Below are 16,356 nucleotides of genomic sequence, written 5' to 3' on the forward strand. Positions count from 1 at the left end.
TACCTTAGGGGGCTGTCGATTGCAGAGTGGGGGTATTTTAGTGCGCGACACCTGTTTTCTTTTCAGATAGGAGGGGTGAAAACAACCAGCTGCAACACTGTTAGTTATTTCTGATTTCATACAAAAATGTATGCTGTGAAAATATTGGATGCTAGTTTTGGCATTTTTGTTCTCCAATTTTGTTTTGTAGTCAGAAAAACAAAAAACATCCCGTTTCCTGATTTCCTTCTTTATTGGGAAAGAAGCCTATTGGCTAGTTTGTCATGTCATTAAGGAAGCTGGTTGGTATTTACATTAAGTATTGGTGTGTCATGTTGTAACATTACTGATGAGATGGATACCTCTGTAGAATGACAGTTGGAACTGTTGATGGTTGCACAACAAAATGATCCATTTGGCCTAAAGCCTTTTAATTCTGGTCTGCCAACTGGACATCAAATCTTGTGGTCTAAATAGTGTTTAAAAGATTAGCTTGAACTGGATTTGTTTGATGTGGTTTTTGCTGGAAGGTTGTTTTTAATTTACAAAAAATAAGTTATGTGAACCTGGATACTATAGTTAGAAAGACTACAATTTTTTTAATTGAACACATGTAGGTGAAAGGCTGGACCCAACCTTTGAAGAGTTTGAAAAGCATTCAATTTCAGTTTGGATGTTTTCTCCAGTCAAGAAGATAGCTCTATTTTAAATGGGAAAAAAATGGCAGACAGGAAAATTAGGTTTACTACAGTGGATTGCTTTTAGGAGAGTGAGAATTCCTCTTTGTTGGTCTGAGACGAGAAGGATGCGCTTCAACCTGTAAAAGGAGCTGAGCTCAGAGAAGAAGACAGAGGTGAGTTGGTTCCAAATATGGCTGTGGAGCGTGCTGTCTCTCCCACCCTTCATGTGCACACATGCATGCAAACAGACACAATCTGTGGTACCTTTATTTCCTTGGAAACTAATAGGAGTTTTCTGCTGTTCAAGTGGTTAACATGCAAATTGAGTGTTTTGAACACGTAATTTACCAGTGAAAGGGAATATTGAGACTACACTAAAGGAATACATTTGTTTCTTCGCTTTTAAAAACATTTTAAGGTGCATAACTTTCCCAGTGAACTGCAGAATGATTTTCTAAAGTTTACCTTATGTACTTTGCCTATCTGGGATATTTAGAATGGTTTAAGAACGTCTTGAATTGCCCCAACCCTTGTTCGTCTACAGCTAATTGAGGAGGGCAGAAAGCAATAGCCTGTGGCAAGTGTGTGCTTATGTTTTAAAGCATGCTAGAACTTGTGAAGGCAACAAAACTAGCATAATGACTAAGGAGAAGGCCAAGTTAAAGAGCAACAAGAGAAAACACTGCTGGGATGTACTTTCCCTATGTTTTTTTGTTTTTTTTGTACAGTTTTAAAGGAATTTAGCAGTTTTACCTGGTCTAATCTGGTTTAACTGACAATGAAAAATCAAAAGCATTTTTTCTTCAATGTGTAAAAACATATTTTGAATGAAAGTAAACTGGCGTCTTGCTCTAAATGTTGATGTTCTGCTTTTGGCACATCCTGTAAGGGGTCGCCACAGTGAATCAGCTTTTACTGATTTACACAGGTTTTGGCAGAGTTTTTATGCACGCCGGATGCCCTTCCTGACACAACCCTGTATTTTAAAGGCACTGGGAGACCCAGATACGCAGCAGCGTGAAGGGTAGTGTAGTAGCAAGTAACAATGACAAAAACCTTTCAGTTGGCTTAAACTAAGACTGGTGTATTGTGTGTATTAGCAGTCAATTGTAAATCCTTCTTTGTCTTTGTAAAAATCTCTCCTGCAGTTTTACACACAGTTGCATGATAGGAAAATTAAGCACTTTTCAAGACAGAAAGTGTATGTGACATTTGAACGACATTTCAGAACAGAAATTCGTCGCAACATCTTTTGTCACTGTAGCTTCATGCTCTTGTCACGCAAGGAAAGGATCATCTGCGTAGAAAGCCTCTGTGGAAAAACTAGCAGTTTCTGATTGTTTTGAAACAATGTTTGCCTGCTCATCTTTGTCCATAACCTCACATTGATTCAATACTGTTTTAAAATTAAGTTATAGTAAATTCTATTGTTTGGTCAAAACTCTGAGCTTTAACTAGGCCACTGTAGAAACATTAATAATTTTTTTTCAAAAGCATGTACATTTTCAATGTCTTTAGTTGGTTGTACATAGTAGCTAAGGTTTTCTGTTTACTTTATTATGCTACAGTACAGACCAAAAGTTTGGACACACCTTCCCATTCATTTGAATGAAGAGGTGTGTCCAAACTTTTGGTCTGGACTATATGTGTCGGTGAAGGTAGACACAAAGACGAGAATAGTCCACCCCAAAGGGTGGTATGTGAAATAACAGTTGGTGAATGGAGGTGCAATAAACAAGGACCTTAGCTGTGCATATGTTGCAGTGATCCTGTGTAACGACCAAAGACCACATAGTGTCCATAAATTGTAGCTGCAAATCAAGACTACATCACCACTTTTTTTGAGCTTGAAAATTAATTTGAGGTTCTGATGCTGTAATGTAGGGCTGCACAATATGGGGAAAAGTTGCGATATGCGATATCAGTAATCAATGTTGCGATGATGATATAACTCGCAATACATAAACAAATGGGAAAATAACCAAAAACATCTTTTCCATTTCCCTGAAACAGCTTAATTGAATATAGAGTCAACATAACTTAAATTGTACTCCAATTGAAATTAGTCTACATACCAAGCAAACATCTAAGATAAAAGGGCTCCATCTGATTGGTTGACAACATGAAGGTGTCCATCCGATTGGTCAAATGCATAGATGGATATATTTGATTAGTTAAATACTTCAAGCTGCCATAAGATTGGCTGAGCACATTTAAGGTAACCATTTATTGCAATTTTATCGCAATAACGATAAATTTGCGATATATTGTGCAGGCCTACTGTAATGTTTTGTTTTTAAGTTTAAAAGCTAAACATCTTCAGATGCACGTCTTAAACCTTAATCATGTTTGTCACAACTAGATAGTTCATAACCATCAAAACAAAGTTCAGTCCTAAATTATTTTGCGCTGATGTAAACTTTAACATTTAAAATGTTATTTTTTTGATGATTTTCTTTTCTTTCTGCTTTCTGCTTTGTGTGGGCATTGGGTAAATCCAGTTATAAAAAAAGAGGCTAACTTTTGCCATGCTCTGAAAGGGAAGTGATCCCTGAAACAGGTCAGGTTTCAGTGTACCATGTGAACGAAATCATTTTCTCACTGACATTTGAGGTTTTTCCTTGTTGCCCCTTCAGTAGCAATGCTTCCGTTTTCTCTTAAGTTTGCATTTAGGTCTCATTCTGGAAAGTAGTTTTTTTGGGCTTTCTTGCAGGTTAGCTATTCAGGTTATGCAGGAAAAAGGGAAGATCTCTTTTATTTTATTTTTTTTAACTACAAATGATATTGCCCCCACATCACGCTGTTTGTCAGGGATTTGTTAGCTTGTCCGCTCTAAAATATATTTAGTCTAATCCTGACTAACATTTTAGTATGTCGATAAATTTCAGTTAAACAAAAGCTTTTAAAAATGTGCGAGTTTTTTTTAGATGTTCCATTATAATGAATGTCTGTTATTTAATACAATTAATTAAATAAAAGGCTGTGGATGCTCCAAACATTTTCCTCATTAGTATTATATTTGCCTATTTCAGTGTGTTTTTTGTGTAAATATTTCTTGAAAACTGTAAGACTGAAATGAAAATCCAAATGGACCAAGTCCGATCATCTTTTGGTCTATTGTAAAAGCGTTCCCAGTGGTCTTTTAATTATGATTATGCCGTTTTTAGCCAAAATAAAATAACCTGTCTTTTTCTAGGACTTTGTTTCTGTAGAGCTCCAGTATTCCATTAGATTATCGCATTTGAGTTGTGGGCTGGACCCATTGACTGTGTAAGAGAGAACTGGATAGAGCGAGTGTGACGGCACTCGTAGAAGATGTTTTACCTCCGGCTCCGTTGAAATAAAGCCAATTCAGTAGCCACTCAGGAGTGAGCATGTTCAAAGTCCACACCAGTTCCACTGAAAGCGGGCTCAGGAGAATCTGTCAAACATTGAGTTGAGGGCCATCAGGCACCACATGCTTTCACTAAATGGTCAGTTTATAGCTTGAATAACTTGTGATAACGAAAAAATACCATGAAAAAAAATTAGGCTTAGCAAGAATGTAAAAAAAAAAAGAAGTATCAAAGCAAGTATGGTTATGCTAACAAATAGAATGACTAGTAGTTGTTTATTTCTTAAATGAAGTCTATAGGATTTTGTCTTATTGGAGCCACCAGGTACTTTCTATTTGGAATGCGAGGGGGCAGGGATTGCTTTGTCCAGCTCTTATATACGGTCAGTGGCAGAACTGTTGGTGAGAAGTGAGCCTACCCCTACTTACCGTTATCAATCTGTTTACACACTCTCCCACTAGCTTGCAGCTCCTCGCTACCCCAACTTAACAAAAGCGGTGCAACAAAAATGGGAGCTATCCAGCCGTACAGTTTTGAGCCAGATGCCAGCTCGGACTAGGGAAACAAAGACGTCCGTGGATCTATTTGTCTGCAAGTAGATTCATCAGTATGGAGCCGAGCAGTGAGCTTCTGGCCCACCCATTTTCACAGCTACACGCTTTTTCCAACTGCATTTTTTTCTGCTCCTGATTCACTTTGATTTGAAAAACGAAATACTCAGAAATGCAATTTTAAGCCGAAAATTCTCTACATATACATGTAAACCAATCATAAGAAAAATGCCACACGAACATTTTTCATCGGAGTGGATCTTTACAGGAATACATTGGTGAATAAACCTTATTGTTGCGTTTTGCTGCACTTATCAGTTGTGCATAAGATAGTTTTGGAAGTTTCTGTCCTTTTTTGTATCTGTTTTGGACAAACAACATTCCTGTCTGCAAGGTTAACTCAAAAACTTCAGAGTATTCTGGTTTTCTGATGAGGGCTTTAGTTCATATTATAGTATTAGGTGCTAGTGTAAGACGCATGAAAAAAGAAAAAGCTGATCCACAAATGGATGAAGAGACTATTTATCATTTCTTAGACTCAGTGTCTAGACATTGCTCTGTTTGTATCAGACTGTAGACTCGTGTGTCATTATTTTTTATGGTTGGCTGGTATTGTGATGCGTTAGATGGATTCACTTGTATATTAAAATACTATTATTCACCAAATGCCTGTCAGACGTACTTTTTTTCTGTACTGTATGGCACAGATGTGTCAGATGGATGCATTTTTGTTTGCACGGGTTTTACATTAGTTTAAGGTTTTGATGTGGATAGAGAATGAGGAACAAGGGGGAGGGTCAGGTAAGTGGAGGAGGACAAGGTGGAGGAGGGGTGAAGAAGCCGAATTGCAGGGCCTGACTCTGCTTGCCAACATATTTGGAGAAAAGCTCAGACAGCACAGCCTTATAAAGCTATTTACATGTGAGCACGTGCCCCAGTGGTGCACCATTGTTTCCTGTTAACCCTCCACTGACCACATGAATCAAACCACAGCGACTTGAGGAGCTTATTGTACTTCAGATGTTATTTTGACAGTAGAAGCAGCATATATGCATCATATTATGCTATCCTGGTGATCTTTTCTCATTTGAAATGTGCTTTCTTCTGTCCTTGGTGGCTTGACTGCTTTAGCCTCTTGACTCTGTGTGTGTGAATACATCTGCTGTAATTTTTGACGCCACTCAAACACTGTCCCGTCGCCCCGTCACATGCCCTCTGCAGTCCTTGCAGATGAGATCAACGTGGAGACACGTGTTGGCAGGATGACAGGTGTGAGGGTGTGTCTTAAGTCCACACATTTGTGCATCTCTGCCACTAACCTTTTTAAAGTCTCAGTGTCCGTAGCTCTATCAATTATGCAGCTGCTCGCTCAGTCCTACTCCTGAGTTATTGCTCTCTGTGCCATTAAATATGCAACTGTTTCCCAGTCCTGTCTCTCTGTCCCCTCCCAGTTCTCTCATGCCCTTTCTGCCCCACGCATCGACAGCAGGCGCGATGCAGATGAAATCAGAGAGTACTGCAGTGATTCCTTTGCCCATGAGTTTTTTAATAGGGCCTTGCTAATGGGTGGACAGACTGTTGTTGAATTAGAGATTTGCTGAATAGTGAAGGCCTGCTGAGGTCCAGGGTTGCCTGTTCTGTTGAAGAAAAGCCTCCTCTTACACAGTGTTTTAATATACCGTCATGACTTTGTTGGGACCTAATGTGCAGGACAATCATTTTCTGCAAACTAGTCTGCTAATGCAGTGTTTTTCAACCTTTTTTGAGCCACGGCACACTTTAACCTTGACAAAAATCCCGCGGCACACCAGCATCCAAAAAAAAAAAAAAACAGAAATTCATGGTCTGTATTGATCGACAGCCCCCCCCCCCCCCCGCCCGCAATCTCACGTGCATTTTGTGATAATTGTGGCCGGAAAAGCAGGTAGTTGCGGCTGTTTTTTCTAAGAGATGAAATGAAAGTTAAATTAGAAAATTTAGAAACTGTTTGTTTGTTGTGGTTTCAAGGCGTTTCACAAGGACAACTCATTGTGTGCTGGGACACTGGCCCTTTAAGCCAATGCATCATGGGAGATGTAGTGTGAAAACTGCCGAAAACTTGCAGAAAGACTCGCGTCTCTGAGCTTCATGGTTTTGTTCACTTGTTTCACGGTCTGACACCGGACTCTGTGGAAAGCTACACCGCTAAAGACGAGCTTTAGCTGGTATTTTTGTTAGAACTGAGCGACTTTATCAGCAGAATTAAGAACAAGGAAGTGAAGACTTTAAGCACTTCTGATTGGTCAGACTGATGACATGTGATTAAGTCTTCAAGAATGATTGGTGGAGACAGTTAAAGGGACGGGACTTTTCCGCAAACTGTCATAGCTGCAGGTAAATCGCGGTAACGTCATCCTTATCAAAATGTCTTTAATAGAATTAAATAAACACAAAGAAAAAGTAATTTTAAGATCTTTTATATTCCTAACTACTCAGTGTTTTATCAGGGCCTGTTTGGATGAACAAAGAGCTGATATCCTGGAGATGGGAAATGTTTTTAGATCAGTTAATGATTAATGAGGGCAATTTCCCACGGCACACTTGACCATCTCCCACGGCACACTAGTGTGCCGCGGCACACTGGTTGAAAAACACTGTGCTAATGAATGTGAACACATTGACTGTATATGAGAACTGGACTGAGTGAGTGTGAAGTTACCCATAGAAAATGACTTGCTTCAGGTTCCAACGAAATTAAGTCGAAATTAGGTCACGATACAGATGGTCATGTTAGAGCCAGAAATGGTCAGTAAGCAGTGATTGGTGCGAGTCATCATTTCTATGGCAACCACTCATCAATCAGGAGTTAGCTTGTTGGAAAGCCACACCCTTTGCACATGAAAGCAAGCTCGGGAAGATCCATCACATCAAGCGTTTAATGTAAGATCACCTGCTTTTATTGAGCCATCTGATTGGCCAGTTTATAACTTGAATAACTTGCACTATAGAAGAAAAAAGAAAAACCTAGAATTAGCAGAAACATGTTAAAAAGAGTTAGTGGAATGATTATTCTGAGAAAGAAAAATGACTGCAAGTCTATGGGATTTTGGCTTTTTAGGACCAGTGGGTACTTCCTGTTGGGAACATAAGGGGGGAAGGGTCACCCAGTTCAATTCTCATATACAGTCAATGGTAGAACAACATAAAAATCCCATTAATCAGTGAATTTAAACAAAAGTAGAGACGATTTTCAGTTTTTGTGGAAGCTGTCAGAATGAAAGGCTTTAGGAATTTAGGTTTGAAGACCAACTTGTTTGGCATCTTACCTTTTACTGTTTTACAGCTGAAACAGGCACACTATACTACTTTAGCCTTTTAAACATGTAACATTCTGTACATGAAGAATAAACTCCTTAGACCATCGTGGGTTTGCCCAGAATGTGTGCTGTAGCAGATGGCCGTTAAATGACAAACATTTGTTTTACCTCTGTATTCTGTTAATGTTGAAACTACTGTGTTTATATCAAGCTAAATAACAGTGATATCACGTTCTTTTTATTAAGGCTTTCATCTACTTTTTCTACAAAGATGCAAACTTAGATGAAAGGCTTTTGTTTGTGATGGTGCAGAAATTCTTCACAAATTTTCTGAGAAGTCTGTAGGTCTGAAGACTTCTCAGAAGCTTCATATTCAGTCACCATTGAACAACAGGAAAAACTGTCAACAGGCACACACTTTACAAGACCAGTGCCAAAAGTGTTTTTTGATGTTTGTGTAGCACACTTTTTGCTGGTCTGTTAAACAACGCAAAGTGCCCAAAAACAAACTGTCTTTCCAAGAAAAGCGTTCAGTTTTGGGATTCAGATTCTTTTCTTCCAAAGTGTTTCACAATTTCGCTGTGATGTTAGCAGGAAGGGAAATTTCCAGTGAGTTAACATGCTGTCTGAACTTGAAGGAAAAGGTAGGATCTGTGAAGGCATCTGCAAGCATGGACCATTCAGACTGAAGTAGTCCTTATTAGGCAGCGTTGGCAGCAGGAAGTGGGCCGTGTCTGTGGTGCTTTGTCACAGGAAGTAGCAGATTGTATCAGGGGTGGGACAGATGGAGGAGGACATGGAAGAGATGGATTAAGGGACTGTAGGGAGATCATTGGAGGCAAATAAGATGAGGAGGGGGAGGACGAGGAGCACTGAAGTTGACTGTCGGCCACCATTCACTTTTGTTTAGTTTTGAATTGCTTCCATCACGTTTCTGTCATTTTAAGCACGTGTTTAAAAAATATGTTACCAAAAACTAGTGACAACGGGCGTAAATCAGACATATTCTGATAAAAACCTCTCCAGGCTTAAGTTGAAGAATTTTTACTAATTGACCTGAACCAATACCAAACATTTCAAGTATAACGTTTCCTGCTCGCATATATGGCTGTGATAAGGTGCACATGGAACTGTTTTCTTTTTAAAGCATGTGGGGGCGTACTAGGAGGTTGAGCAGGTAGAGAATTCCTGCGCCACATTTCTTTGGCTGAGTTCGGCACAACTTCCTGTTTTTGTCCATCTCCATTGTTTTTTTACCTCCCATCTAATTTGGGTTCAGATTGAAGTGTATTTCTGCATGAATAAACCCCCTTATCTTTTTTTTTTTGTATCTCCTGAGACTTTGTCCTCCAATCTTTAACCTTTTAAAATTATTTAATCTGTTCAAATTCTACAGGCAAAATATTTCCAATGTAAAGTATTTTTACAGTCATAAATCTATCATTGCAGTTGTCTTAATTATTTATTTATTTGCGTTTCTATGAATAGAGTTTGGAACTGTGATTCAGATTTAATTTTGATATGCTGTTTTTTATGTAAACTGCTGTTAATGCTCACCAATCCTCTACTCTGACTGAGTCTGAGGGGAATTTATTTACTCGTCCATCCTGTGTCTCCAGTTTCTGTTCCTTTGTGGTGTGTTTGCTTTAGGCTTTTGTCCACAGAGTGTAAATTCAGAATAATTTGACCCAAAACACTGGAACTATAGTCTTAAATCACTAGCTTTGTCGGTTTCCTTGTTGGAACTACAGTCACTGTTTTACAAAAGCAAAAATCTGTCATGAACCTCTTCATTCCAGTAAAAATGCCATGCCAAGAAAGGTGTTTAACTTGTATAACTATCATTTCGGTTTGCACATCTTGAAGGTGTTTAGACTAGGAGATTACTTCATTTGTTTTGGCCCTCAAAACTTGCAATACTTGCTCTCTATTTCCTGCTATGTATCATTTATCATCTGGCTTAAGTCTTAAAATAACTTGACTAAATTGGCAGTTGATATGCTGCTATATGTCATCCATGCTCTCATTTGTTTACATAATAAAGTCTACCTCCGGATGTCTGATATTTCCAGTTTAGCACCTCTGCAGTCACCCTACCATGTCGCTCACGAATCACCTCTTATTTAAGTATATCAATCTAGCCACCTGTACACTGTTCTGCTGCGTTTTTTAAGGTTTTTCAAGGAATTCCACCAATAATCTTATTACTGATTGTCATAAAACGGAAAATAAAGAAAAATGAACATATATATATATATTTTTTGTATTTTTGATGGTAAAGCACAGAATTCTTTTTTTGGTGACCAACCCATTTTAGTTTTCCCACTTGCTACTTCGTTTTTCATTGCAGCTTTCATTATTTTGTCTGTATTTCACCCGTCTTTATATTTATTTTTCAGCAGTTTAATAAAACACGTTATCATCTGTGTTACAGTGAGTCAAGTATTTGCCAGGCGCGGGCCACCGTTATGGTTTACGACGATGGTAACAAAAAGTGGCTCCCAGCTGGTACTGGACCCCAGACCTTCAGCAGAGTCCAGATCTACCACAATCCCGTCAACAACGCCTTCAGGGTCGTAGGACGCAAAATGCAGACGGACCAGCAGGTACACCTGTCCGCTCTCTGGGTTGTGTTTCAATTTGAACTACAGACATGTCCATCTGTGATTCACACAAAGACCAGCAGCATCAGATAATTAAAGCGTGTCTTATTTTTTAACACATCTCAAAGTGGTAATGCTAAAATTTTGGGCTGTTAATTAGAATTATCAAGCAAAACAGTAAAACACAATATAAATTTTCTATAGCGCTGATAATAAAACCGTTGGAAGAAAAAAACTACCTTAAATACAAAGACAAATGTTTGGTTTTTAAAGAATTTAATCTGAGGATTAAGTCCCTTGTTTTCCTTCAGGATGACTAAAATATCCTGAGGTCCTTCTGGTTCATTGCTCAGTGTTCATCTTGTGTGTGAAGTATAGTTTCAAACCAAAAATCAATGCCATTTTGACTTCCACATGGATACACGTGAGCCGATTTAAAGTTTCAATGCTGAGACTGGGTGGATGTATTGGCTTCACCCTTCTTCCTCTTGCCACAGTGACTTTTTCCTCTTTTACACATTCAGCACTCTTTAAGTGTTCCCCAGAGGCGCTTCCCAAAGTGGTTGATGTTTCCTGTGAGATAGTTGCCGTGTTGAACCATTTCCTGTGACGATTCCAAAAGGAACAATTCTAAATTTGTCTGTTGGGGGTGACATGCACGTTGGTTTAGGAGACCAATTAAAATGAGAATGCACTTTTTTTTTTCTTTTTTTTTTCTTAAAAGCAGCTTTCAGTGCTGTACCTTATTTTTAATGTTGGGTGAATCAGGGGTATTAAGGTTTCTCTTAAGGGATTTTCCTTGCAATATTAAATATTTCATTTAGCTACACAACATCCAAAGATGGTCCTTTTTTCACCTTGTTCTTGTGAATTCAATTCACCCTCCGGGTTCTGCATTTCGACAGAGTGCTTTTGGAAAATACCTCTGTCTGCCGTGCCAGTTGACCCCGCTGCCCTCTCTTTTCTCTTTTGCTCCCTGTGACACTCGACAGGTCAGGCCTTCCTCTCCTCCCCTGGAATCCAGAGGCTGTTAAACAAATAGTGGAATAGCCTGTCAGCACATTTGAGTAACACAGAAACCCGGGCGTGTTTTTCTAGTTAACTTACATCACATAACCTACCGAATGAAATGTTAACATGTTTGATTCAGGGAAAGAAAAGCTGTAGATGTCTTTTCATACATTTTTTTTCCAGACTAATGATTGATTGATTGTCATTTTGTTGTGGTCTTTTGACGTTTCCATGATAAAAGATCAGCCTGTATCAAAAAAATCTGATTTTTTTGTTTGGTTTTTTTGTTTAGCAGATGCTTTTAGCTAAATTATTTTCACTTGTTACATTGTGTATTACTTTACATAAGGACTCTTCAGCATCAGTCTAGGAGATGACAGCGAAACCAAAAGATTCACTACACATCACATAGATCAGTGTTTTTCAACCAGTGTGCCACAGCACACTAGTGTGCCATGGAAAATTGCCCTTAATCACTGATCTAAAAACATTTTCCATCTCCAGGATATCAGTTCTTTGTTCATCCAAACAGGCCCTGATAGAACACTGAGTAGTTAGGAATATGAAAGATCGTAAAATACTTTTTTCTTAGTGTTTATTTTATTCTATTAGAGACATTTTGATAAGAATGACAGTACCGCAATTTAGCTGCAGCTACAGCTTTGTTCAAAAAAGTCCCGCCCCTTTAACTGTCTCCACCAATCATTCTTGGAGGCTTAATCACACGTCAGCAGTCTGACCAACCAGAAGTGGTTAAAGTCTTCACTTCCTTGTTCCGATTCTGCTCATAAAGTCTCTCAGTTCCAACAAAAATACCAACTAAAGCTCGTCTTCAGCGGTGTAGCTTTCCACAGAATCTGGTATCAGACCGTGGAAAAAGTGAACAAAACAATTAAGCTCAGAGACGCGAGTCTTTCTGCATTCGGCGGCTGTTTGCACTACACCTCCCATGATGCATTGGGTTAAAGTGACAGCATCTCAGCGCACACTGAGTATTCCTTGTTAAACGTCTTGAAAACACAACGAACACACATCAGTTTTTAAATCTTCTAACTTAACTTTTATTACATCTTTTAGAAAAAACAGCTGCAACTTCCAGCTTTTTCTGCCACAATTATCACAAAAATGCATGTGAAATTGCAGAGGGGCTGTAGATCAATTCAGACTATGAGTTTCTCCTTTTTTTTTTTTAATTTTTGGATGCTGGTGTGCCGCGGGATTTTTGTCAAGGTTAAAGTGTGCTGTGGCTCTAAAAAGGTTGAAAAACACTGACATTGATAACCATCTACTCTTCTGCCCTCCTTTTGAAATCAGGTGGTCATTAACTGTCCAATTGTGAGAGGTCTCAAGTACAACCAGGCCACTCCCAATTTTCACCAATGGCGAGATGCTCGACAAGTGTGGGGGCTCAACTTTGGCAGCAAAGAAGATGCGGTCCTCTTTGCCAACGGCATGGCTCACGCTCTGGAGGTTCTCAACTCAATGCCAGATGCAGGTACAACCCGTCTCTTGGATTGACTTGGCTTTTTTCACAGATATGTCCCAGTATGTCACAGTAATGAGTGATTAATAAATGCTATTTTATAAATAATGTTTTGGCAAGAAGGAAAAAATTTCTCCATCTCTAAAAATTCAAATCCATTTTATTGGAATACTGTGGCACATTAGTGTTGGGCGATGTCCCTTAAATTGGCCGTTGACGATGTTTGCTGTCAACCATCGGGATGGACGATGACATCGTTGGGGGGGGGGGGGGGTATTTTTACATTTTTCGTTCTTATACAACTGCTATTCGTTTTTTTGCTTTTTTCATTTTATTTCCCAACTAATGACTAATCCACGATGATCCAGTATAAACTGAGGGAAGTGACTTTAACAAAAAAAGTAACAAACAAAATAGAAAAGAAGTAGTCCGCTCCCGCACTTAACTAGTGAAGTGGACCGGCGGAGTGCGGACTTCCAGCTTTGTGTTTGAGGGGAAAGGGGGGCGGGGGTTGCTTTGTTACATGAGCGGTATGTGGGAGATTTAAGACTGCGATCCGTCCCGCAGCTCTAGGGGTACAAGCAACCAAACTCAGAACCGGGTCTAAAAGTGTGTGTCTGAGCACAGCTCGGATCGTCAGCACACACACAGTGGTTTGAGTTTCAAAGCAGAAATGTCGCTCAGTCCTTAGAAAACATTCAAACAATCACGCGGATTTGTGTTTCCAGTCGTGTCCCGACTAAATAAAGGCTGATGTTATTCTTACATGTTTACGTGCAGCCAGCAAGCAGCACCACCCAAAGCTAATGTTGTTAGCCGTGTTAGCATACTGCTAATCCTGGCTTCGTTCAGAAAAAGCACTGACCACACGGATTAAAATTCAAATGATGAGCGAACAGGTGTTTGATAATAACCGTAACATTGTTAAAAGCACGTTTAGAAGATCGTCTCGTATTTTACCGAGCTGACATGTCAATGTATATAGCCGCTCGGCGCTGTTTAACATTGTTTTGTATTGAATTGTTACATTCAATAAAGTTTGAAAAAAAAAGCCGCTCGGCGGAATTTATATCCTTCCGGTTTTCAAACCCTACTGCGCGTGTGCGAATGATTTATTCCGACGGAAAGTGTGACCTTAGTGAACGTTTTTATATTCTGAAAACATTTTTCTGGGCCCATGTACAGGGTTGGATTCTAATCCGACCATTGATCCCATCAAGATATTTTGTACATGTAACCGCGGCTTATGGTGTCGACGCGCAACGTGGCGGGGGCGTGGCATCACGATGGTGGTCTCTCCATCGGGATGTCAGTCACCCATCACGATGGACGATGATATCGTCCATCGGCACAACCCTATGGCACATAACCCATTTCCAGAGAAATGTGTATATATATATATATATATATATATATATATATATATATCGTTGTCTAAAAGAGTATGGCATCAAGTGTAAATTCAGAAAACACATATAGGTGATGTGATGACCAACAGGGAAAATAGTAATTTAATGCATTTGCCACAACCTAAATGGTGTAAAATGTGTGGTATTGCATCTTAACAAAAGGATTGACCTTTTCCATCTGTCAGGTTATGCAACCCTCCCTCGTCCGGTGTCCAACGGACCTTCTCCAGAGGAACTTGAACAGCAGCGGAGGTACGTTTTATACTACACCCTCCTTACAGCACAAAACACATGAATGGCACCGCCCTTGAGCTTTTGTCCTTATTGGGCCACGCTATCATCTTAGCAGCACAGAAGAAGTCCGTTTTCCCAACACGAGTAAGCCTTCGTCTGGGTCAAATCAAGCTGTCTTGACTTTGCGTTTACAGTGGTTCAGTTGGCACCGTTTTTTCCATGCAGACATATGTAGAGGATTTGATGGCATTAACATCAGACTGTTAAACCCTCGGTCTGGTTAGAGGTCAGGCTCTCACATCCACCTCAGCGGGTCTCCGCCTTTCTACCGGCTCCTTCAGGGAGGCCCGATGAGGTGACTTCATGCATTGCCAGCATTGACGAGGCATTAACATTTTAATCCCATTTGGACCAAAGTTAATACACCCACAGTCAAGGACACGTGTGCTGTTGACTCTCTGTTAGGTTAGGATATGCCCTATTTATTAGCTGCTGGCATGCTGTGATTTAATAACCCCAGAGACCCCCCAGGATGACTGCTGCTGTAGATCTCCAGCACATAAACTAGTTGCTGATTTTAGCAAAGTTTTACTAAACACTCAAAGAAATCTTTCTTGTCATCAGCAGTTGCAATCTTCAGTCTTGTCCTTGACGGCGTTGCCACTATATAGCGCACGCCTTACATCTGCCGCTGCGACTGTACAGATTCTGGTATGCGTATGCAGTTGTGCGTGTATGAGTCCGTGGGTGGCTTGTATTCATGGTGTTCTGCATACAGCTGTGGTTAGGAGTGGCAGATGTGTTCAAGATGGGGGGGGGGGGGGGGAGCAGCAGCGAACAGAGGCAGCTTGAATTAGGCCACTTTTTCCAGCTGGTTCCAGAGATGGGCTAACTAGCGGGGTTAAACGCATCCTCATTGACTATATAGAACATTTAAACTTTTTGCCTAATAGTAGGTACATTTTAAGATCTGTGTTTATTATATGTAAATATTCCAGTGATGTATATTTTCCTGTCGTTACAGACTATTTAATATCATGTGAAGCAAAATTGATGTACTGGGTAGTGTATAACTCCTACATGTTCTGATATTTCTGAAAACGTTTATTTACTGATTTATTTATTTTTTGGATCTTCTAACAGAGAGATACTCAGATTTTTAATGTTTTCTTTTTAATTCTCGTTCTTTGCTGATATGCTCAAATGTTCTCTCAGAGCTAGTTTGTCTAATTGTTTTATTTAAATGAAAGAAAAGATTTCCTGTACAGTGGTCCCTCGCCATATCGCTGTTTCACTGATTTCTTTTTTTCCCCCCCGATGCAGTTTTGTATCCTTTCTGTGTTCTGCATCCTGATTGGCTATTGACTTTGTCAATCAACTCCTCAGGGCTGTGTCAGATTCCGTTCAGTTTGCACATTTGCATAAATCTTCATTAGCTGTCGGATCTTTGATTTTATCATGTAATGCTGGACTTATTTTACTATGAAGGTTTAAAGTTTGAAAATATTTATATATGTCTAACAAAAGTGTGCAGTGAGAGGTTTTATAGCTTTAAAACTTCTATAATCCTACTTTGTGGATTTCACCTATAACTGGTTATTTTTAGAATGTAACCCCCCGCAATAAACAAGGGAACATGATATATATAAATTATATTTTTATTAATGTTTATATGGCATCCCAAAGGTTAAAATTGGAATCAGTTTGATGGTATCAGGGCATAGTAATTGATTTTCTTCCACTTGAGTGTTGTATTTTATCCTTTAAGCAGAAGC

General features: G+C 39.4%; 1 protein-coding gene across 4 annotated transcripts in view; it reads left to right on the top strand.

The window, feature by feature from the left end:
- The window catches only part of vaspb (vasodilator stimulated phosphoprotein b), a 29,946-nt gene that overhangs the window by 7,551 nt on the left and 6,039 nt on the right, over positions 1–16,356 (top strand). For all 4 annotated transcript variants that reach the window (XM_020708452.3, XM_011482878.4, XM_011482879.4 and 1 more), the window contains exons 2-4: positions 10,276–10,447; positions 12,770–12,950; positions 14,533–14,599. In XM_020708452.3, coding sequence (XP_020564111.1) covers positions 10,276–10,447; positions 12,770–12,950; positions 14,533–14,599 — 420 coding nt within the window. The remainder of the gene's footprint in view (positions 1–10,275; positions 10,448–12,769; positions 12,951–14,532; positions 14,600–16,356) is intronic.

The sequence above is a fragment of the Oryzias latipes genome, chromosome 13 (assembly GCF_053564925.1).
Source record: "Oryzias latipes strain Hd-rR chromosome 13, Olatipes_Hd-rR_3.1".
In the NCBI taxonomy this organism is placed as follows: Eukaryota; Metazoa; Chordata; class Actinopteri; order Beloniformes; family Adrianichthyidae; genus Oryzias; species Oryzias latipes.